Below are 25,001 nucleotides of genomic sequence, written 5' to 3'. Positions count from 1 at the left end.
CACCAGTGACCGCAGCAAGCTGAGGTGGGAAGCCAGAAGAGGTGCCAGACCCCTCAGTGAAGCAGAGCTCACAGCCAGCGGGGTAGGAGCCACAGAAGTCTATGGGGCAGACGGAGGCTGCCGAGCCCAGCTGGTGAGCCCAGGGAGGAGGGAAGGGAGATGCAGAGCTCACCATCCAATTGATTTCATATTACTAACTGTTCCTGTTATTCAGGACACTTTAGTACTAAGGTCATCATGTTATCCCAAGAGAGTGCAAAAAACAAGTTGTCCACCTGAATTTATAAATTGTTTAGTCAGTAGATGTTTCAGGTAGAATAGTCCCTTGCAGTTTAAGAATCTGTGATAGTCCACCCACATCTTTTAATTATTCAGTGTTTCACATTAGACATGTAAACAATAATGTATATGTTGTTTAGAAAGCTTTTAAAAATAGGATGAACAAATGTGATGTCCTGTCCTTTTAAATCTTTGAGCACTCCTCCTCCCTCCCCCATCACGAAGATTTTGTTTTCCTGTTTTTTCAGATTTTTAGGCATATCCACTGTGGTACAATTTTTTAGGAGTAAAAATTCCCTTGAACTATTTTAAAACTGGTCCGAAGTATTTTTAGTCCTAGAGATGTGCATTCAATGAGTTTGAGGGATCTGTAAAAAGGGACCAGTCCTCTCTACAAACAATTTTAAACGTAGCACAAATAGTAAGTTTTTATAAAAACCCAATCTCAGATTTTTTGTTGCAGTACATTTTTATCGGTTTTAATTTAAAACCAGAATACCTATATACTGTATTCTGAAGCTGCTTCCTTAACTGCTAATGCAAAAATATGTACAGTGTTTTTCTAGGTAAAAGTGTTTATAAAAGGATTGAAAAACAAATTAATCATTTTTCAACTTGTCCAGCCCACTAAATATAAATAAGCATGTTCTAAGGACAACATATCCTAAAACCTGTCACTATCCTATTACAGTGTAAATATTAACACATTAGTTGTGTCATAGGAAGGCACTAAGAGGTAATTGCTTTCAGAATCAAAACATTGTATTAAGTGCACTATATAAATCTTTTATTCTATGAATAAAATGTGATTTATTAAATCTAAGCAGAAAAGGGCTAATGTGCTGGCTGCTGTTTGTGCAGGACACATTCCCAAATACTTAACTCAGGATTTCATAGTGAATAATCCTTTCCACAGAAATTTGAAACCTTTTGAAGCGTTTGCATTTCTTCAAGTGAAAGATGATTCAGTTTAGTGCAACTTCATTAATCTGTTTAAATATAATTTTTTTCAGTGGAGGAAAAACTGCGCTAGGTAACGTCAGACACTGTTCTACTAAGGTAAGGTTTTCAATTATGTTGATTTGATAAGATAATTAATGCAAATGAATAGAAGCTCTGAAGAGTGAGTGGTGCTTTTAAAATGTAGATTGTTTTACCCTAGAAGGACTATGATCTCTAGATAAGTTGTGTCTTCAGAGAAATAAAAAAAAGTATTAAAATCACAGCAACAACATTAGTTCATTAATAGTGGTGGAACACAGAGACATTCCTCTTAATGAGTGTTATTTCAGTTTTGAATCTTTGGTCATTTTCTAATTTCATTTGCACAAGTGTAATTCCAGAGTAACTCCATGTGGTTCGGTAGAATAATACAGATTTAATCTATATACTTGGGATCAGAATCTGATCCTTTTAAAAATAATTTGGCTGCATGTTTGCTTTTGTTTTTATATAAATGCTGGTTAAAATAATAGACTGACCCCGTTTATTTGAACATGAATGCTGGTTAATACCAAAAGCCTGATTGGTAGCCAGGATAAAATCCTGGACCAAAACTCTATTTCAAGTGATCTGATTACATAACATTTCTTGCTTCACTTTGTGATTATTTTCAACTAAAAGAGTGAAATCTGCACCAAGAAAGATACAATCTTCTCAGGAGACACAAGATACCACTACTAATTCTAGAGATTTTCTAAGATCTGTGCATTCACAGTCTTTTGTAATTTTTGCTTTCACTTAAAAAAATGAAAAAACAGGTGCCAATGAAAAACATATTCAGTATTATGCCATTGCTGTGCTAGTGTCAGAGGGAGGAATCTGAAGCAGTACCAGAGGAGCAAAAATGCTGCAGAAATATTCAAGAATAAATTAGTTTTTCTTTTAAAATCCTAATACTTTTAAGAGTTGTGTTTTACAACACAATCACAATACAGTGTCTTAACAAAACAATGACATTTTAAAACATCACTCTTTAGAGGGCAAAAAAAAAGGAAACGTGGAGAAAACATATGAAAAGTCAATTACATTTTTTTCCTTTTCTGCAAGACAGCATACCATGCAACATACTTTTGAGTATTTAACCTATATTGTTACACCTATGGTTATCAGATAGCACAAAGGGACAGCAAAAACATCTTTTCAAATTGTTTACTTTGACAGAACTGTGAATAATCAGTTTTCCTTGTTGACAGTGTGGATTTCACAGTGCAAAAGGGGAGTGAAAAACATTTTAAAATTGTGAAAATGTTAATGTACAACCACAATACCCTAGGAGGAGACTGCCTTAAAACTGTTTTTGACCCCCTTCTTTGTTTAGAATTGACTAGATTTCAAGTTGCTAGAGTCCATTTAAACTTTCTGCTTCAGGGGAATTACAGATATTTTGCTGATGTGGTATTTGATTGTAAATATGAACTGACTAAATAGGTGGGTAGAGTTGATTAACTTAGTAGCCTTTTAAGATTGTTTTAAAAAGTCTAACTTCTAGCTCAATCATCCGAGGGACTGCTAAACAGGAATATTCCATAGTACCTTGCAGGACTGGGCTCAAATCTCTATGGTATTTGCTTTGAATTACTTGCTGGCAAATTATTGTCTTTCATTTTTAAGAAGAGGATATAAAGTCAAATTCAAAATTTAATAGGTCTTTCATTATTTGATATAACAGGGTACATCCAATGGCAGGGTTGTGGAAACAACGCCTAAGACCACAGAGGAAAATACACCAACAGATATTACAAAACAAAAGGAACAATGTCTTGTACCATGTGATGTTCAAGCTAAAATGTTAAGAGGAGAAAAACATTACATGTGCAGTATGTATTCTTGACCTCTCGAGGTCCCTTCCAGTCCTAGTATTCTATGATTCTATGATTCTAAGAAAATCCACAAACTCACGTATGATCAATGTACCTATAGTAAACTATATGTACTTTAATTTTTCCCAAGCACATGGGCCAGCACCATGCCTTGCTACTCTGTTTAGGCACTTGGCAGAGGATTTACTGATGGTCATAAAAGGGCTGAGACAGTGGCTATCCTTTCTGCATATACCCAGTTGGAAGAGGATTTCTTGTGCTCTCTCCCCTTCCTTGTCAACTCTGCAAAGCCTGCAGCAATATGCCACACAATATTCTAACAGGTCTCTGACTTTTCTGGACCATATTAACATACCTTATTTGTTTTCTCTCTGTGGGTATGTCTACACTACAGTGTTATTTTGAAATATCTTATTTCAAAATAGTTAATTCGAAATAGCTTATTTTCAAATAACACATCTACATACAAAATGCATTTCGAAATAGCATTTTGTTATTTAGAAACAGCTTGTCCACACTAAGTGGACACTGAATTGCATTGAAGGCCAGCTGGAACCTGGTCCAGCAGGGCATCAGGTCAGGAGTTTATTTGTGTGGCTGCTGCCTGAGGCTATCTGAGACTTGTGCTTAAAGGGACCTCCACCCTGGGCAGCTGGTTCTCAGCTTTCCCTGCTTGCTTGTCTACCTCGATGAGGGACAGCAAAGCATTTGTGTCTCTGCGTGTTCTGATTGCCCTCACTCAGGACACCACAGCACTCTGCAGCATGGAGCCGGAGCTGCCCCTGGGCACTCTGGTGCTTCTTGTGAATGTGTTGCTGCGAGCCTGGCTGCACTTTCTGCAGGCTGCCATCCAGGAGGTCCATCGGGGGGCTGTCAGTATCCAGGAGGCCCTGCAGGAGAGCTTCTACCCTGAGGAGCACAAAGAGCCTCCCTGGTCTGCCCCACTGGGGGCATGTGCTTCATTCGTCACCCACATCGTTCCACTTACCCTCCCAGCCCCCCTTCCCAATGTCAAATAAAATAAAATACACGCACTTTCATCAACACAAACAAAACTGAGGGGGGGTGATGAAACTGTTGAGACTGGAGAAAGGAGGTGGGAGAGGGGAGGAAAGAGGGTGGGAGAGGGGAGGGAGAAACCTGGGAGGAGGGAGCTGGAAGGGTGAAAGCAAAGGGAAGAAGGGAGAAGGGAAGCTCAGGGCTCAGTGTTGGGGGTCTTGCCTGACCAACTTGATTTTCATGCGAACCTGCTCCTGGGTTCACATGTGGCCTTTGGTGGCCAGGCTGGGAGCTATCCTGCCATAGATGGCCGCATTCCTCCATCTAGTGCGGAGATCATGGATGTTGGGGGCATCCCCCCCAAACCTAAGAAAGGTCCACCCTGATCTCCACCCTGGACCAGGAATGTGCCCGCCTTCTCCATTCCCTGGCAGGCTCCTGGGAGCTGTCAGACTGCTCCTGGGTAGTGGCAGAGGGCTGGCTGCTAGTGGCTTGCTGGCTCATGTTTTGGCGCCACTGAGTCAGGGGCAGTGACTGCTGGCTCTGGGCCGGCAGGCTTGGAGCTGGCACAGGCACTGTGTCCAGAGTCAACCCCTTTAAGGGCTCTGGGGAGGGAGGAGAGGGAGAGGAGTGTTTTCGTTTGAGGCTAGAGTGGCCACCAGGGCACCATGGGAAGGCTGGAGGCCCCCTATTTTGAAATAAGTGTCTACACAGCACTTATTTTGAATTAGCTATTTTGAATTTGGCATTATTCCTCATAGAATGAGGTTTACCAAATTTGAAATAAGTGCTCCACTATTTTGAATTTATTTCAAAATAGCGGTTTGGCTGTGCAGATGCTAGTAAAGTTAATTTGAAATAACGGCTGTTATTTTGAATTAACTTTGATGTGTAGACATACCCTGTCTTACATTGAGATCTATTGACATGTGAACAAAGCCCAGAATCACGAGTGCTATGGGGAGTGCCTATCAACATGACTGCTATGGGGATGAAGAAATTTAGATATATATCTGTCTTTTCTCATTTGCATTTTTATTTCTAAGGAATCATTTATGTTGGTATCTAATAATGCTATAAAAGGGTGAGATTCATCCTTGGGCAGAAAGCCTTGCAGACAGATCTTCTGCTGAATGGGCACAGCTCCACTGGTCAATGGGGCTATACCAATTCATGTCAGCAGAAGGCCTAGTCCAGAGCTTATGTACCATTTAGGTCTCATTTAAGCACTCTAAAATGAGACCTCTGCAGTGTTCACTTAAATTTTACAAAATAAGTATGACATTTAGACAGTTTATAATGGTTCTTCAGTTTTAATATTATAGTGAATAGCAATAACTTTTTTTTCTAGGAAATTTGCAGAACTCTCTTGTTGAATATGCAAGAAGTACAAAAAAACTGGTAAGAAATATGATGGATGATCAGCAATCTTCTTTGGATTATCTTTCTAATCAGGTACTAATTTTTATTTATAATATTAACATCTCCTTTCATTTAGGATGCACATTAATAGTTATTATGTCACTGAGGTAAATCCAAATATTTATGGCATGTAAAACACTACTATTCTGCTTTGATAGTGTCTTACAACCACTGTACACTCACTTTGCATAGATATAAGGTCCCAGACCAAGTCCCACTGGAGTCCACTGAAAAATTTCTCATGACTTAAATGTCAGCTGTATCAAGTCCTAAATATCAGAGGGGTAGCCGTGTTAGTCTGAATCTGCAAAAGCGACGAAGAGTCCTGTGGCACCTTATAGACTAACTGAAGTGTAGGAGCATAAGCTTTCGTGACCCACTTCGTCAGATGCATGTCCTAAATAGTTACCCAAATGTAATGCAAGTCCTAAATAGTTACCCAAATGTAATGCACTGGAAAATCAGATAGTCAGCATGGCCTATGGATATGCAAAGTGTGCATCACCATGCATCACAGAAATGAACTACAGAATATCAGTATGAGGGAAGGAGCAAGTCCTTATTCAAATCTTAGTGCTCCTGTCTGAGTGTATTTAAACTCTTGTTTACTTCTAAATGTATAGGTGAATGAACTTATGAACAGGGTCCTTCTTTTGAATGCAGAAGTTTTGAGAAAACATTTGGATCCACTTCCTTACAGAGCAGTTCAGTCTCATGGTAAGGGATTTTTTTGTTTAATCTTTACATTGTTTCCTTTTATCTTTATAAGTGTCCTGATAAGGAAATGAGAAAAGCCAAGTCAAGAAGGTATGGGATTTATAATAACTACTCAGAAATTATTTGTATTGCATAAGCTTTGGAAAACTTGTGAATTATTTTAACATCTTAATTTTGCAAAAGTACTTTGGAATCTTTTTATGAAAACTTATGCCAGATAGATAATATTTGTGGAAAATATCAGGTTTGCTGTTACAGAGGGCTTGATCCTGTGAGGTGCTGAGTTTCTTCAGATTGGGAGTGCAGGGTGGTTCAGCCTCTTGCAAACTCCTGCTTACTTATTCACACTGGGTGAAATTCATGCCTGTGCATCTGGTCAAATATAAGACTTGAATTGTGCTTAAGACCTCCTCGTGCTGATGCTTCCAGGGAGAGGAATTTCATTTCTAAGCAGTTCCATTGGCTTCAATGAGGCTGCTTGCTTGAGTAAGTCAATCTGGATTTGTCCCAATACTTGTAAGCAAAATATTTTTGACATATGATAATTTAAAAATCCTTTCAATCCTATAAATCTAAATTTTTGCAAGTGGGGTTCAGTAGTTGCTTTGCATAAAGGGATTTATCTTGCAGTCATTACTCAGGCAAAGCTTCCATTAAGTCACCTTTGCCTGAGTAAGATCTGCAGGATCATACCCATGGTGTGTAGTCTTTTATACAGTGATAGTTACAGTTAGAAAGATCTACTGTACCTAATATTTCGTGTGTGGAAAGTTCGTTTTTCTCCATTCTTTCAATATTTCTGACTTTACTATATTCCAGGGAATTCTAATTATTATTTTCTAAATAAATCTCTGATAAAAGATACATTATGTTTTACTCAACAATGAAATTTAATTTGAGATCATTCATACATTTACAGCTAAGTGCTTTCCTTTTGTAGAATGTGTATTTATTATTACAATGCTTATCCTAAATTACATTGAATAATTTATTCTCTAGGACTGGATTGCACTGATATTAAAGATACCATAGGTTCTGTTTCAAAAACTCCGAGCGGTCTGTACATAATCCATCCAGAAGGATCAAATTACGCTTATGAGGTAATAAAATTATCTCAGATATTGGGCTTCACTTGAGAATACATATATGTTTAATAACTTAGAAGTATTTTCCTTGGCTATTTCTCATTGTGAATAAGAATTATATTAAGAGCCATCTAAATGGCTCTGCCATAATTACAATTTTCAAATCTTTCTCAATTCCAACAAAGAAAATAATTTCAGTTATAGGGCCATATTCTCTCCTTTCATGTACAGCGAAAACCTCCTGTAAGAAAACTTACTTTCTTAGGTCGGGGTGGGCAAAAAAGGCTTCTGGGGATCGGGTCCGGACCACCAAGCAGGTTGATCTAGCCCGCAGTGGCCCTGACACTTCCCTGCCCGTAGGCCAATTAGAGCACAAAGTTTCCTCTGCCCTGCAATGAGCGTGCGGCGCTTAGAAATGGCATGCACTCCTGGCAGCGCAGAAGGAGACTTTGCATGCCCCCTCCCACCCATAAGCCCTTATTGGCCTGAGGGTGGGGGAGCATGCAAAGTTTCCTCTGCCTTGTCCCCCCCCCCATACAAGAAACGTACGGCGCTTCTATGCGCCATGTGTTCCTGGCAGGGTGGGAGGAAACTTTGCATGGTCCCCCACCCCCAAGCCCTTATTGGCTTGGGGGCAGAAGGAGAAGTGTGCAAAGTCTCCTCCCACCGCCAGGGGCATGGGCACCTAGGGCGAACCTTAGTGGGGGGGCAAAGACTTCATGCACTCCCCCAACCCCAGACCAATCAGAGTCTATGGGTGGGGAAGCAGGGAAATATCCTGTCCCTGTCCCTTCCACTTGAGGCCCTGCCCCTTCTGGTGCACCCCAGGGCTACTTCAACAATTTCTGAACTGGCCCCGGTAAAAAATTATTGCTCATCCCTGTCTTAGGTACTTTATATGGCTCCATCAGCATAGTAGCTGAGTTCTTTATAATACTGCTTATCATTTCAACGTTCACTTAAAACTATTTAAAAAAATTAAACAGAAGGCCAGAATTTCTATTATTATCAAACATTATTACAGTTAGCACAGAAAGGAATATATCTGTTAAGTGGTATTTGGTAACATTAGCAGTCCTGTGTTTGAAAATCAGGGCTTTACTATTACTTTCACAGTAATAGTCTAAAATAAATACAAACTTTTAATGTTACAAGTACTTGTGATTTTCCTTTTACAATTTTGTTAAAAACCTTTTACCAAATTTTTCAAGTCCAACACAATACAAATTCTTCACAGCAGGACTAAGTACCATCCCTGATAGATTTGCCCCAGATTCTTAAATGGCCCCCTTAAGGATCAAACTGACAATCATGGGAATACCAGGCTAATGTTCAAACCACTGAGCTATCCTTCCCATACACAGCTATGAAATAAATAATATAACTCAACTTCTAACATGGCAATGATGCACTGTTTTACAAGTACAATATTTGACATTTTCACTTAGAAGAGATAACATCTATTATATATTTTGAAGAGTTTGTTTGTGGATCTGTTTGTGCAAAATAAAGTCACACTTTATGATTACCTACAGATACCACATTTTGCATAAACAATCCTGCCACTTAAATTAGCTAAATGCACTACTTTTTACACCTGAATATGCTGGGTGAAAGATTTAAATAATTATTATTGTTTTTCATTGGAAAAAAGGCATGTCTGTTATTATTAGAGTTCATAACAAATATTTGCTAACAAAAATTAAAATCAAGTCACCTATTCAACTGTCATCATTTTAGTGCAAAGAAAATTTTTACTGTTATAAATCACAAAATAATTCAAATTAGTTATGAAAAGGGTAATGGAAACTTTACGAGTTTCTAATTCAAATTTACCATGTATTGTAATTATTCAATAAAATGAATAATGCTTGAAGTTGAAATCCTACAAATTTAAAACTGTACTTTTACTTCCTTTTTGCAAGCACATTAATAAAATAGTCTTTTACATATATTTAATTTATTGAACATTCCTATAAGTATAATCTACACAAAGTGACTTTGCCTGGTCAATGACAGGCTTCACTTGATAGAATTAATATATATTTTTAGAGAAAATTACTCACTTCTGTCTAATTTGGTGCCCCTTAAAGTTAGGCATCCTAAGTGACTGTCTAGTTCTCCTATATGGCTGGTCCAGGCTGGAGCCTTGTCACAGTTTTGGAGTGACTGTATTTTGTCTCCCTCCTGTGGTCTTCTCTAGGAAAGCCATTAAGCTCTCAGGCCATTGCCTCTTTATGTCCTCTCTTTTCAGATTGGGGCTTTTAAGTTGTCCCTGTAGTTCATTGTGGTTTTCCCAGAAACAGGTCTGACTTGGTCTAGCCTCTGCATTGTGCTTTCTCTCCATAGGTTATGGCCAGCTCAAAGTATCCAGGAAGTTGATTTACTCAGGTCCCCAAGGATTCAGGAATCTCCAAGTTTTGTAGAGTTAGCATGGTGAGCTCTATGCCCTCCTCCTCTTGGCTCCCACAGAAGGGACATTTTCAGAGGAAAGAGGTCCTGGCTAGAATGCTGCAGTGTTCCTGCAGACTCTGGCTGCAGGAGAAGTTACATGGGACCATCAGTAGCTGTGTGCATCACAGTGCAGTCCCGAGGCTGCTGTAGTTTGTGCTGAGATCGAAGCTGGCTCCCATCCAGACTTAGGCTCTGGAAGTGGCAAAGGGGGTCAACATTACAACTCTTTTCCTTTGCTGTGTTGGATGATGCTGTGGCACAGCTAAGGCTCATAAACTTTCCTCTGCTTTCACTCAGCAGAACATGGAGACAATTTATTAAACTCACTGTAGGACTCCTTCCTTTGCTTTTATTGTTATCAATTATTAAGCAACTACATTGTACTCAGTATTTACTCTTGTTGTCATGAGTACTTACACAGACTTACATCTCTAAGGAGTTCGGCTTCATTAGTGTTAGTAACCTTGGGAACACTGAGGTAAACAGGTCACTATCTGCAACCGTCCTGTAATAATCAGACTTTCTTTTAACAAGATTAGATGATGCAGTGCTTAAAATGGGGCACATTGTTCTTCTTTAGAGTTCCAAATGTTAATAAAACCTGGGCAGCTGAAATAGCATTAGATGTGGTAGGAAATATTTGAAAAATGTCTTTAGTTCACACAGGCCTTGACAATGGGTGAGTTTACCAATATTTGAGTCAGGGTTAGTTGGGGTTCAAAAGGTTTTGAATGCCAGGAGAAAATGTAGCATATGATGTGATATTCTCTACTGGGGAATATGATCTCATATGCATTTTGCTGATGTGTCTGAAAATAAACTCTTTACTTCCTATACCTGGTGAGTCCTTCAGATAGGAGTCTGTTTTTCGCATGCATCACAAACAATACTAGAAAAGACAAAAGAAATTTCAGATAAATTATTTGAAAAAGTAACTTAAGAGGGTCAGTAAGAAGCAAAGGAGGAAAAAGCACAAAATACTGCTGAAATATTTCAAGTTTCAGAGGGGTAACCATGTTAGTCTATAACTGAAAAAACGTAATAAACAAAAAATGGTCCTGTAGCTAGATAAGTAATAGTGTAGTTGATTAACCAATTAACTAATAAGCAAAAGCTTATAGATTAATGCTGTAGATGACATGCATTCCTCCAGTCCCCACCAGTAAATTTTTTAGCAAGCTGGCCAGCAGCCTGGCTCATTCTTGGCTTGCACCAGGTTGCACGAGGAGTAATCGTAGTTTGAATTAGAGATCCTAATTCGAACTACCTACTCCGTGCCGCGTGTAGCCGCGGGCACAGTGTTTGGACTAAGGGGGATTTAAAAATGGCCGCGCCCGGGAAGATGCAAATGAAGCCCAGGATATTTAAATCTCGGGCTTCATTTGCAACTTCGAATGCCTACATTAGCCTCCCTAGTTCAAACTAGGGGGCTAGTGTAGACATACCCATAGGGACTAACAAAAAATGTAGATAATATCATGAGCTTTCATGGGCACATTTTAATACACACTCACGGCAAGATATTTTCAATTCAAACTGATATAAATACCCGCAAAGTAGAATGTTTACTAGTGTGTGGGTCTGTGTCTATACACATACTTCCCACAACATATTTGATAATATATTTATTCATGTATATGTAAGGTGCAACATTATTGGTTCCAGCCTTTTATCTCAAGAGTACTTTTGCTGATACATTTTAAGGGGATGCTATTTTAGAAAATTCTGAATGTCCTGGTTTTTAAAAGTAAGAGGTTCATTAGAGAATATTCTTTAGCCATTCACATTTCTGTTTTAGGTTCTATGTGATATGGATTTTAAAGGAGGTGGGTGGACTGTGATTCAGAAAAGAACTGATGGAATAATTGACTTCCAAAGAAATTGGTCAGAATACCTAGATGGATTTGGAGATCTTTCAGGTACTAATCTTCTTGCTATATATTTTAGAAATGTGTGTCTGTCTGTCTGTTAGTCTGTTTGTTCAAGAATTCCTCCTAAATGGTAAAGGGTAAGGGTACGTCTAGACTACAGGGTTTTGTCGACAGAAGTTTTGTCGACAGATATTGTCGACAAAGCTTCTGTCGACAAAGAGCGTCTAGACTACATTCAGTTCTGTCGACAAAGCAAGCTGCTTTGTCAACAAAACCCTGTAGTCTAAACACAACCCTACATGCAATGACACCTTCTGTCGACAGAACTCTGTCGACAGAAGGCGTTATGCCTCGTAAAATGAGGTTTACCAGCGTCGACAAAACTGCTGAGTCCTGTCGACGTTATGTCGACAGAACTCAGCGGTAGTGTAGACGCAGGTATAGTTTTGTCGACAAAAGTGGACTTTTGTCGACAAAACTCTGTAGTCTAGACACATCCTAAGACCACCAAATTTGGTATGCAGCTTCCTCTTACCATACCTTAAAGCAACGCAAGGGTTTGATTGTGCCAAGACAATGGGATGTGCCCAGAATTTGATTGTTTCTCATAAAATGGAAAGGAAGGGGTCTGGGAGGAGGGACAGTTATACTGAAGAATGACCACAGAGTGGCAGCAAGGGGACAGAGATGGGGACCAGGATAGCTATAACCCCAAGGGGCCAGCAGTGGGCAGAGGTGGAGAAAGGGACAGCTATTTTCTACTATATATTTCATATAGTTTATTGGTTTGTGTGTCTGTGTAAAATGTAAATGTAAAGAAGGGCTTTGGACCCAATCAGGCTGTCCTAATGCTGGTGTCACACCTATTATGGGCTACCCTGGAGTGCGACCTGGAACTGGGGTACCACTGAGCCCTCTGTCTCACCAGCCTGGGCTCCTCACACTGTGCTGCTGTGACAAGCTGCAGATCTCTCCCAGGCCTCCACTCACACAAACCTTTACACAGGTAGGGACCCATGCAGTTGTAGTTACATGAAGAAGTCTCCTCAGCTTCTCAGTCTAGGGGGACCCTAGATCCAGGGCTGGCCTTACCAGTGTCCGCCTCAGGTGCCAGGCTGTGGGGGGTACCACTAGGACCCAGAGTGTAGAAAATTGTGTTTGCTGCTGGCGCATATGTATTCTCTCTGCTATAGATGCACAGAGATGGTGGAGTGCTGTGCTGGAGGAAGGAGGGCATAAGAGACATAACAGGCAGGCAGGAGAAAAGGTGGCATGGGGTTTGAGCTCCCTGCTTCAGGTGCCAAAATGTTGTGGTCCAGCCCTGCCCAGAGTGGTACCATTTTGTCCTGGTCAGAAACCTGACTGATATTATCCAGTCTGCCACTCTCTCAGTGTAACATGGAATACATGCAAGCCATTGTTAACTGAGCTGATATTTTTCTCCAAGCAACTGACTCAAACCACACTTTTTTTTAGGTAAAATATAAAATAGATATATCAATTTCAGATAGATTTTAAGTGATAGAGGTACAGCTCAAAGAAGATTACCTAGGAAACAAACAAAAAACCATGTAAATTCTCTAAGTTTGATAGGATTTGCATCAAGCAGTGTCTCGTCCTACTAGATAATACAAACTACACACCAAGCTTCCATACATAGGCAGGCTTCCTTCTTTCCTACCTCTCTCATCCCGCCCACTTCAGTCTTTATTCCTTAGGTCTTTTCAGGTGCGGTTGTAACTTTTGGGTGGCGCTAGAGTTCACTTCATAGCCCTTCTCCAGTACCTAAAACAATAAAACCCCAACTCCCATAGTAAAGTAGCTGGAGACCCAGCATTCAATCTCTAAAGCTTTTCAGAAAGGATAGCACAGGGCCAAACTCCTGACATTCAAGTCTCAAATTGAGCTAAAGAAATGAATTTAATTAAACAACTTTATAAAATTCTATGATAAAGAAACAAATAATAATCTAATTTTTACAGTATAACATGGTTATTTCATAATCCACACACATTATCTTCATAGTTAAAGAAAACAAATTCAAATCTGAACAGTTCAGTCCCCATAGAAACACAATGAGAAGAAATTGAGAGTTCCCCAAAGGTTAGGTTGAGTTCATCTAAGCCTCAGAGTTTTTGATCACCAAATCTATACAGTCTGCTGTGCCTAAAACATCTTCCTTTCACTTGCTTGCAGGATTTTTCAGTTGGAATCCAGGCAGATTCTTCCTCCGCTGAAATCACTGCTAGCTAGTCAGATTACCAACCACTCAGTTAAGTGTATAGGTAAAAACAAACAAACAAAAAATCTCTGAAAAATGCTCCAAAGTTAGGGACAACAGTCTAGTCTCTGCTCCTAAGCTCAGCTTTTCCCAACTCACCTGGGGCAGATGCCCCCATGCAAAACAGCTGCCCTGACCACTTGCTCTTATGACATCTGACCCTAGCAACATGGAACCTATTTGGGCAAACCCAGAATTACCACACCCAAATCCAGAAACTTCTGGGTGTGGAGTGCTAAATCTGCCAAGCAACAATGACCCAGACATAACTCACTCCTTCCTCCCTGCAATGGGTGAGTCACCATCCATCCCGTTTTTAATGGGACATGGTTGTAAGGCAGCTAGAGATTCGATGCACTCTAACATTTAGCAATGTTACTATTAAGCTTGACACTCAGTTATATGTGGGCATGTCCATAATCCACCCCATTTTTGGTACACCTGCCATGTATACTTGCATCTATATATTTATCACTTAGACCATGTCTACGCTACTGGCTAAATTGGCACCATTTTAATCGATGCAGTGGTATTGATTTAGTGGGTCTGGTGAAGACAAGCTAAGTTGATAGGAGAGTGCTCCCCTGTCAATATCTGTATCCCACTCATAGGCAATAACTCCATGAGTACTCTGGGGCTGGAGCACTCACAGAGAAAACTTAGTGGGTACTAAGCATACACCAGCAGCCATCTCCCTCTCTATCCCTTTCCCCAAGCACTTTTCACCCCCTGGTGGCCCCTACTGACCAGCTCTTCCAGTGCTTCTGGAGCGCTGCAAACAGCAGCTTTGCAGTATTCAGGAAACACCAGAAGGAAGGGAGAGGATGGAGAATGAGGTACATTGTGGGAATGAGGTATGGAAGAGACAGGGCAGGGTTGGGAGAAAGGGTAGTGTGGGGGTGGGAACTTTGGGATAGGGGCAGAGGATGGGTCCGGCAGGGGAAGTCAGAATCTATAATTCCACCTACGTAAGAGAGGGGAAACTATGTCAATGGGAAATCATTAGATCTACTTACCGTGTTCATGTAGATCAGCCCTGAATAAGGAAATGTATACAGAAGAATAGAAATCATGGATTTCCATGATGAACTAGAGAACCTTCTCCTTCTTGCTAAACCTTTTAAATAAATATGTTCCTTTGAACCAGCACGATATTCATTACTTTTGGTCCAGGAAGGGAACTAGAGTGGAAAAAATGGAAGAGATAATTTTACTTTATAAATATCTAGTATATATTTGAGAGCGTGTGTTTGTCTGTTTTTCTGTTTTTTTGTTTGTCTGTTTGTTCAGGAACTCCTTCTAAACATCAGATTTGGTATACTGCTTCCTCTTATCATAACTTAGAGCAATGCAAGGGTTTGATTGGGTCAGGAAAATGGGCTGTGCCTTTAATGGGATCGCTTCTCATAAATAAGCAGAACACCAAGCAGGTGAAAGGCTCTGGGTAGGGGCTTACCTCCCCCCCAATCCAGGACTGCCCCAGTCCTAAGACTCCCACCCTCAGCCACCCTTTAGAGAAGGTGGGGGGGATTGAAGCCCTCCCCGAGGGTACGTCTACACTACAATGTTAATTCGAACTAACTTAGTTCGAATTAGTTAATTCGAACTAAGTTAATTCGAACTAGTTCGAATTAGCGTTTTGCTAATTCGAACTAACGGATCTAGAACTAAAAAACTAGTTCGAATTAGCGTTTTGCTAATTCAAACTAGCATGTCCACATTAACTGGACCCTGAACCAGGCTTAAGGATGGCCGGAAGCAGTGCCGGCAGGGCATCAGAGGAGGACTTAGAGCGTGGAGATGCTGTCTCAGGCTAGCCGAGGGCTGTGCTTAAAGGGTCCCGACCCCCACCCCGGAAAGACAGTTCTCAGGGGTGCCCTGCTTGCAAAGCAGTCCTGGCTTGGGTTGCCCGGAGTACTCACACTGGGCACATCACAGCACTCGGCCATCAGCCCGGCTGCACTTGCCGCAGGCTGCCATCTGGGGAGAGGGGACAATCGGGGGGCTGCAGGAGAGGTTCCACCCCAAAAGCCCACAGAGCCAGCCCAGTCCTCCCCATCGGGGGCTCGTGCCCCATTCCTCCCTCACCTCCATCCACTTACCCTTCCCTAGCCCCCCTTCCTGATGTACAACATAAAGAAAACGTGTGGTCAAAAATAGAATCTCTCTTTATTGAACAAAACTGGGGGAGACTGGGAAAAGGAGGTGGGAGAGGGGAAGAGAGAGGCTGGGAGAGGGGAGGGCAACTAAAATGATCAGGGGTTGGGAACAGGTCCCACATGAAGAGAGGCTAAAGAGACTGGGACTTTTCAGCTTAGAAAAGAGGAGACGGAGGGGGGACAGGATAGAGGTCTCTAAAAGCAGGAGTTGGGTGGAGAGGGTGCATACAGAAAAGTTCTTCATTAGTTCCCATAAAGAAGGACTAGAGGACACCTAAGGAAAGGAATGGGTAGCAGGCTTCAAACTAGTAACAGAAAGTTGTTCTTCACAAAGCAAAGAGTCAACCTGTGGAACTCCTTGCTGCAGGAGGCTGTGAAGGATAGAACTAGAACAGAGTTTAAAGCGAAGTGAGATCAAGTCATGGAGGTTGGGTCCATGGAGTGCTATTAGCCAGGGGGTAGGAGTGGTGTCCCTGCCCAAAGTTTGTGGCAGGCTGGAGAGGGATGGCACGAGACAAATGGCTTGGTCACTGTCTTCGGTCCATCCCCTCCAGGGTCCCTAGGGTTGGCCGCTGTCGGCAGACACGCTACTGGGCTAGATGGACCTTTGGTCTGACCCAGGACGGCCATTGTAAACTCAGGGCTCAGGGTCGGGGGTCTCACTGGACCCCCTTGATTTTCATGCACACTTGCTCCTGGGTGGCCAGGCTGGCAGCTCTCCTGCCCAAGCCGGCCACTTTCCTGTGCCTAGTGCGGAGATCGTGGACGAGGTCCACGATGTCCGCACTAGCCCAGGTGGGTGCCCGCCTCTTGCGGTCCTGGGCAAGCTCCCAGGAGCTGCCAGCCTGGTCCCAGGAAGAGGGGGAGGGCTGGGGGGCATCGGGTGGGTGGCTCGATCCGTGCCAGGTGCAGGGTCTGCCGGCTGGGTGCTGGCAGGCTTGCACCTGGCACGGGCACCGTAGCCAGCCCGTGCCCCTTTAAGGGGTCCGGGGCCGGGAGGGGGGCAGAAGAGTTTCCCTGGTGTTGGCCAGAGTGGCCACCAGGGAAACCTGGGGAGGGCTAGCCTCCCACTAGCTCGAATTAAGGGTCTACACAGCCCTTAATTCGAACTAGTAAATTCGAACTAGGCTTAATCCTCGTGGAATTAAATTCGAGCTAACGGAGCGCTAGTGTAGTGCCTATGAAAGTTAGTTCGAACTAACGTCCGTTAGTTCGAACTAGCTTTGTAGTGTAGACACACCCCCAGATTCATACAGGGATATTGCTGCTTGTTTCCCTTTGTCAGGGAACAAGGGGAAAGTGCACAGTTTGCTGCATTTCTCCCTTTGGCTGGAGGAAGAGAGCAAACAAGCTGTGCACTTTTTGCTCTTGCTCCCTGACAGGGACAGGAAGGGGAATAGCAAGTAGCATTGGTATGACTCTCAGATGGGGCTTTGGCTCCCCTGCCCAACTTCTTACACACACACACACACACACACACACACACACACACACACACACACACACACACAATCTCCTGCCCAGAGCCTCTCCTCACCCCCTCATATTCCCAGCCCCTTGCTCTGAGCCCCCCTCTGGACCTGAATAATTCAGGGTAAATGTGCTAGTATATATATAATTAAAAGTTTATAGTATTTTTCTTTTTCAGGAGACTTTTGGCTTGGACTGAGGAAAGTTTTTCATATAGTAAATCAGAAAACAACAAGTTTTATGCTTTATGTGGGTCTGGAATCTGAAGATGACACATATGCCTATGCATCTTATGACAGCTTTTGGCTAGAGGATGAAGCATGTTCTTTTAAAATCCATTTTGGGCGTTATTCAGGAAATGCTGGTAAGGCTCTGCTCTTAAGTATTACAAGACATTTGTCTAAAACAATGGAGATGATGAAATATTTAGTCAGGATAATGTGAAAAATGTCCATTTCTAATTTATGTTTTTCTATAATATATTTTATTTCTGTGCAAGATGAATTTTAAAGCTTTCAAAGTGAGTGACTGTTAATGCTATGGCGATTGGTTCAACCAAGGTTTATTTTTTAGGCATAATCCACCCTTCCCACACCAAAAAGGAACCTGAGCAAATTCAGGTCAAGAATGAGATGTGTAATATAGTAAAGGGTCTGATTCTTTAGCTGTTCTGGGCCAGATCTAAAACCTATTGAAGTCAATGAGAGTCTTTCAGATGTTAGTCACCTTGCTTAATGGACAATTGGAGGAGGGGAGATGCCATGCTGCTGAGGGTGAAAAAACTGAATAAAGCAGATCAGGCCCAGAGTGTGTAGAACTTCCATTGATGTCAAAAGTAGTGAATGAAATCACAACTTAATTACTTGTATCTAAGAGCACATTTATCCTTGCAGGAAGATTGGGGCTGTAGCAGTCGATCTTCCGGCATTCAATTTAGCGGGTTTAGTACGGACTCCCTAAATTGAACACTGAGGGCACCCCCTCTCATGAGGAGTAAGGGAAGTTGACAGGAGCATTTCCCCCATTGATCTCCCACTCTGAGGATGGTGCCAAAGCTCAACTGTCGCTGGAATTGTGTACCTTAAGCTTTCCTTTGGCTGTAATGTAGACCTTCCCTAAGAGGCATTAAGGCCATTCCAAAAAGGTAAAGGGATATTTCAATTTTCTATTAACAATCCTACAGTACACTTCATCTTATTTCAGTCCCTTTGTTTTCCCCTCACATTTATTAAAATGTCTGAGTATTCCTTCAAAACTGTACTGATGGTTGGACACTTCTCTTCACACTCTAAGTAGCCAGTGGTAGATTGTCCTTTGTTTTATTTAACCTGATGTTAAAGTACAGGACTGGTAGTCAAGAACTCCTGTGTTATACCATAGTTTACATCCCAACTCTCTTAGGGGCCCAGAGCCATTCACAAAGGACCACATTTTGAAAGTGACCTCATATTTTAGTTTTCAAATGGAAACAGCTGTCACTTGGAGCTGTGGTTGCTCAGCACCTCTGAAGAATCATGCTGAAGATGTGTGGGCACTCAGAATTAGAGGCCACCACTGAAAATCTGAATCTCCTCTTTTCTCTGTTTGCCCATCACTTGTTTCTGTCTTTGAGGACAGAAAGCTCTATATTATATGCATGCTACGTGTTTATTGTTAAAAAGCTACTCTGAAGCCTTGATCTGTTCTGACTTTTTCCACATTCTCCAGCATTTTTCAGTATTCCCTTGGTTTCAGTAATAACTATTCCTTACATAGCTGAATTCCAAGTACCTTAGCTCAACTTTTGGGGCTATTCACACTGCAGGAAGTTGAAGGGGACTCTCTCTTAGACTTCCCTTACTCCTTGTGGAAGTAGGACTACCAGCATCAGCCGGAGTACTCCTCTTATTTCAAATTAGTGTGTCTTCACTAGACGCACTAATTCGAACCCTGGAAGATTGACAGCGGCAGCTTCAATCTCTGTAGTGGAGACATGCCCTTACCTGTTACTATTGTTGTGTAATGTCATAGCACATCATCCTGGATGTTTGAAGAAATGCAGCTTTCTAAAATCCAAGAATAGAAAAATGCAAATTGTACATTAAGCAGAGGGCTTTGTTTAGGTACAAAAATCACTGTCTTAACGTTTATGACAGGTTCTTCTTCTGTTTCACTCAGGGGATGCATTTCGGGGTTACAGCAAGGAAGATAACCAGTATGCAATGCCCTTCAGCACATTTGATGTTGATAATGATGGATGTAACCCAGTATGCTCTATCCAAGAGCAGCCTGTGAAGAGTTGCAGTAATTTCAGTGATAACACTGGCTGGTGGTTCAATCAGTGTGGCCTTGCAAATCTTAATGGTGTTCATCGGTTCACAGGGAAGTTTCTTGCTACAGGGATTCATTGGGATACTTGGACAGAGAATAATAAACCAGTCAGAATTAAATCAGTTTCAATGAAAATTAGAAGAACCTATAATCCCTATTTCAAATAGCAGCCTATAGAATTATAGTACTTCTAGCAAGTATGCTGTTGATATATCAGCATGATCTGAAAGCTTCTCATAGTTAAATAATCCAGTGTTATGAATTATGCCATTTACATACAGTACTACTTTATTAATTGCACTTTTCAGCATTACTTAATCAATTTTATTTCCATTATGAAATTATGTCTGATGATATTATTATACTACTGCATGTCAATATAGCTCAGTTGTTTAGCACCCTCACCTTTGCATGAGAAGGTCCTAGGTGTAGTATTCATCATATGAGCACAAGGCTTTTCCTATTCATTAATCTCTCTTCAACTGCCTCTTATGAAATTCTCAGAACTGGTGGCAGCATTTTAACACACACATCTTTGCATTTCATAATCTAAAAAAATATTGAAGTGACAGTAATGCTGACTTTTGAAATTAGTTTCTCTGCATATCTAAATTGCCAAGAAACAATCAGGAAAAAAATCTATCATCAGTAAAATGTGGCAAAACACATATATGTCATTAAGATAATTTTAGAAAAACACATGATTTCCTTTATCTGGCATAAATTTTCAGAAGCCTGCAATCCTTACATAAGCAAGACTTCCACTAACTTTAATAAGAGCCCCATTATAGCAGGCTCAACATGGCGAAGAATATTTTCAGGTGTGATTTGTACTTCCATGCTCAAATTATGGCTCTGTTTTGCATTCACAGATGCATGTTTGATTTCTGTAATAATTGAGCCCTTAATATGTAAAATGGATTGAGGTTTTTTTAATGGCCTAAAATTGTGAATTCAGTAAAAAATGCATGCATGCATGATCATCAACAGAAGTTGTAGGAATTTCAAAATGTCTTTGAAACTGTAATTTTTGGAAATATGGACCTGATCTTGCATCTTTCACTCTGTATGAGTGCCTATTAAATAGTCTGGATTGTTTGTATTTTTTTCTGTCAGTAAAAATGTAGGACTATCAATAAAACATTAACGTTGTAAGTGCATTTGTTGTTTCAGAGTGTGGCATCATCATTGCACAAAGTATATGTCCCTGTTTAGCCCATTTTGCTTCAGTTTTAGTCAAGAATATAGATTGTAAGCAATGCGGTAAACCTAAGAAATTGGTGTCTATGGACCACGCTCTTCATTACTTTGCACCTTAGGTTATCATTTACATCTGTAAAAAGTGAGAGTAAAATGTGGTCGTTTCAGAATGCTCATGTTTTTCATCAGTTGAAAATATTTTGCAGGGGGAAAATCAGGCTCTGTAGGTATTATTAGCCTGTGTGCTTTCCAAAGGGGCCACAGAAGTTGCCTGGGAAGCAAGAATGATCTAAGTGTTGCATTTTTGGTATGCTAAAAAGTATCAAAATTATAGTAAACTGCAGCAAAGTTATAAGAACATAACAATGAACATAATGTATCAGAATGTCCATCTAGTCCACTATCCTGTCCTGTGGCTAAAGCCAACTGCTTCAGAAGAAACTAACAGAACAGGCAATCATCATGTGATCCAGTCCCAGTCTGCGACAAACAGGCCAGTGATGCTCAGGGGTGCCGTGGCTTCCCTGACTACTTTGGCTAATAGTCACTGATGGACTTATATAGTTCTGTGTGAACCCAGTTATAGTTTTGGCTTTCAAAGTATCCCCAGGCCATGAGTTCCACAGACAGAGACAGTGCATTGTGTGAAGAAATACTTCCTTTTTTTGGTTTTAAATCTGTTATCTAGTCATTTAATTGGGTGACCCTTGTTTGTTTTGTTTGAATGTGAAGGAGTGAATAACACATCGTTACTCACTTTCTCCACAGTCAAGGATTTTATACATCTCTCTATCTTACCCTGTCTTAGTTGTCTTTTTTTCTAAGTTGACAATTCCCAGTCTTTTTAGTATCTCTTCATATAAAGACTGGTACATACACCTAATCATTTTGTTGCCCTTCTCTGTACCTTTTCTAAACGAATATATCTTTTTTCAGATGGGGTGACCAGAACTGCACTTTTACTCACACAATTGCTGCCTTAACTTTGCCCATATACCAAGATGGGCTTTTTGCCAAAGTTATCTTCATTCTTGATTGTGATCCAATAGAATGTTCTTAAGGAATTGACAATTTTCATTCAAATTTTTCTGTCTAAATATAACCTCTCGGTGAGTTTGCTCTTAGTCTTCCTCACTTTTGGGATATTAGTCATTTCAAACAACAAGGGCATAGATTATTACATGGGACATCTTGATAGCATAAGAGAAATGAGAGATTCTAAATTAGAGTTCTTCTAAATAGCCTGGGCCTGTTTTTCTTGCACTTAATTAAAATGGAGAATTACAGGGTATAGGGAATAATTTCCAGAAACACTGGGTGCAGGTGAAAACAAGCAGAGGATTTTTTTGGTTCACACAGCTGGTGGAGTACCCATCAGGCATTAACCTAGTGAGCATTGACTTAACCAAAACATACATGTCATGATATAGGTAGCAGATGGATGGAAGGGAAGTGATTTGATAGGTCTAGCAGCAGCAATGAGATATGCACATAAGTGCATGAACTACAAAAGTTACACAGTATCTCCGCCCATTGCCAATTAAACATGTTATCACTAATACAGGTAATTATTCCTAACAAGCTAAATAAGCCAGCATAAACAGGATGGATGTCCCCAAAATGGACATGTTGATGTTAATTTGTTTTGCTGAAATTGTGATGTCTAGTGTGAGATGACTCCTTCCTTGTGTTGGCACAGTCCTTGGGATCCAAGCTGAAATTACAGGAGACAGTGAGAAAACCGTGCAGCCTGGCTGGTACCAGCCAGGCCTTATCAGAGTGAGAGTGAGGCCGCGGCTCTTTTGGAATGTAGTTGCCAGGGGAACCAGTGTCACGCACAGCCTGTCTGTATGCTTGCTAGGCCTGGCCTAATGATTTCGGATGTGAGTACTCAGTTCTCAGCAAGATACCATGGACTGCCTCAGTTTACCCTACACAGGGACACTGAACCATATGCAAGTCTTTTGATAGCCAGATGTTTACAGCCAGTGACCAAATGTCCATCAGCCTACCTACTGATTTGTTTTGCCTCAACAGAAAAAATAATCTGGAGGCTATGACACATTCAGAGAAACCAACTTTAATGTACTAAGCCAAATGAAGTTTGGTAACGATATTTAATATCCATTCCAGGAATGACAATCCAGACTATAGATGTAATCTCTAAGGGTATGTCTACACTACCACCCTAGTTCGAACTAGGGTGGTAATGTAGGCATACCGCACTTGCAAATGAAGCCCGGGATTTGAATTTCCCGGGCTTTATTTGCATAAGCCGGCCGGCGCCATTTTTAAATGCCGGCTTGTTCGAACCCCGTGCCGCGCGGCTACACGCGGTACGGGCTAGATAGTTCGAACTAGCAAGCCATTCTGAACTATCTGTACGCCTCGTGGAATGAGGTGTACAGATAGTTCGGAATGGCTTGCTAGTTCGAACTATCTAGCCCGTGCCGCGTGTAGCCGCGCGGCACGGGGTTCGAACAAGCTGGCATTTAAAAATGGCGCCGGCCGGCTTATGCAAATGAAGCCCGGGAAATTCAAATCCCGGGCTTCATTTGCAAGTGCGGTATGCCTACATTACCCCACTAGTTCGAACTAGCGGGGTAGTGTAGACATACCCTAAAGGACATGTAGTTTGTGCTACAATGAACAATTGGATGTAAGCTGGTAAATCTCATTTTGGTCAATGCAAATAATTTTGACCCAATTTATGTATGCTTCAGAGGTAATTCGGCTTAATTGAGTGTCATTGTTCTGCGATTACCAGAGTTGAATGGATGATAAGAAAGTCTAGGGACTCTACCTAAGACCTGCTATTGGGACAGAGGTAGAAAAAAATACAGTGCAGATGCTGTATTGGCAGTGAGGTACCTTGCTTCCCAGTGAACCCACTAAAGATCTGGGTTAAGGGGTGGAATGGGGCACATAGCATTATAGAAGTGGCAGTGAGTGCCTGTGAACACCTGACTAACTCTGAGGTTTCACTCAGGAGGGCTAACAGAGAGGGGTACAGGGGAGGGAGAGGGTTATGATATGCTTAAGAGACATTTGTGTATCAGACTTTCCCACTGGTGGGCAACTGAGACAAATGTCATGGCTTAGCTCACCCCAGGGTTGAGTTTTTCCTCATGGTTGCATGCTTTTGAAGGTGGTTGTAGTATTTTCTCATATTGATGCTTGGCTTCCTTTCCCTTTTTATTAAAAGTTTTTAGAAAACATGAACATGGAGCTCAGTACTGACATGTCATATTATCTAAGGTCACTGTAAAAAATAAATCTCATTATACTTTACAAACTGCAGGAAGAGTTACAAACTAGAAAAGGAAACCAGCTTTTGAAATACGGTCAATGAATTATAATTAGGTTTAGCCACAAAGATCTATTATTATCCATCATGAGATGTTCTTATTATAGGGAACACAGTCATAAAACCTTATATCACAAGAAAGCAATATTCGTGGCTGTATTTCATGCATCAGGCTTGTCATAAAAATATAATGTCTGCTCCTTTGATGAAGAGAGTATATTACATGAATTTAAACTTTGGCAAAGAAGCTTCTTTGAAATGTTTGAAAACTGTTGTTCTTCAAAACTGAGCAAGCTAAATATTTATATTTGATTAAGATCTAGTTATTTCTTTCAAATGTGAGACACATGAAGCAAGAAAGAGAGAGAGAGGGAGAAACTTTTCAAGACCACAATTAAAATTGACTTGTGAGCTTGTTTCCCATGTTTTCTCCATTGCCTAAGACTTTCCTTTGGTTCACAATGTTTGTACATGTTGGATTTTATTTTTATAAAAGGCTATGCTCAGCAGGTAGCTTGCCTCACAATAACAGGAGAGCTCAGAACCAGTTACCAGGCTCAGCTTTCTGGCCAATCTGATTTTGCCATAAAGACCATGCAAAACTCAGTAATATCAGTTTGCAGAG

The 25,001-nt window shown here is 41.1% G+C and overlaps 1 protein-coding gene across 1 annotated transcript; it reads left to right on the top strand.

Moving 5' to 3' along the window:
* The first annotated feature begins 1,149 nt into the window (after nt 1-1,149).
* ANGPTL5 (angiopoietin like 5) lies at nt 1,150-21,021 on the top strand. The gene is made up of 8 exons (XM_006110830.5): nt 1,150-1,338; nt 2,951-3,098; nt 5,452-5,555; nt 6,146-6,239; nt 7,239-7,339; nt 11,577-11,697; nt 17,738-17,923; nt 19,717-21,021. The coding sequence occupies exons 1-8, from the start codon at nt 1,240-1,242 to the stop codon at nt 20,034-20,036; spliced, it is 1,173 nt and encodes a 390-aa protein (XP_006110892.3). The 5' UTR covers nt 1,150-1,239; the 3' UTR covers nt 20,037-21,021.
* The last annotated feature ends 3,980 nt before the right edge of the window (nt 21,022-25,001 follow it).

This window comes from Pelodiscus sinensis, chromosome 1 (genome assembly GCF_052426305.1).
Source record: "Pelodiscus sinensis isolate ZL-2025 chromosome 1, ASM5242630v1, whole genome shotgun sequence".
NCBI lineage: Eukaryota > Metazoa > Chordata > Testudines > Trionychidae > Pelodiscus > Pelodiscus sinensis.
Note: the sequence above shows the minus strand (reverse complement) of the source record. Positions and strands in the feature narration are given on the sequence as shown.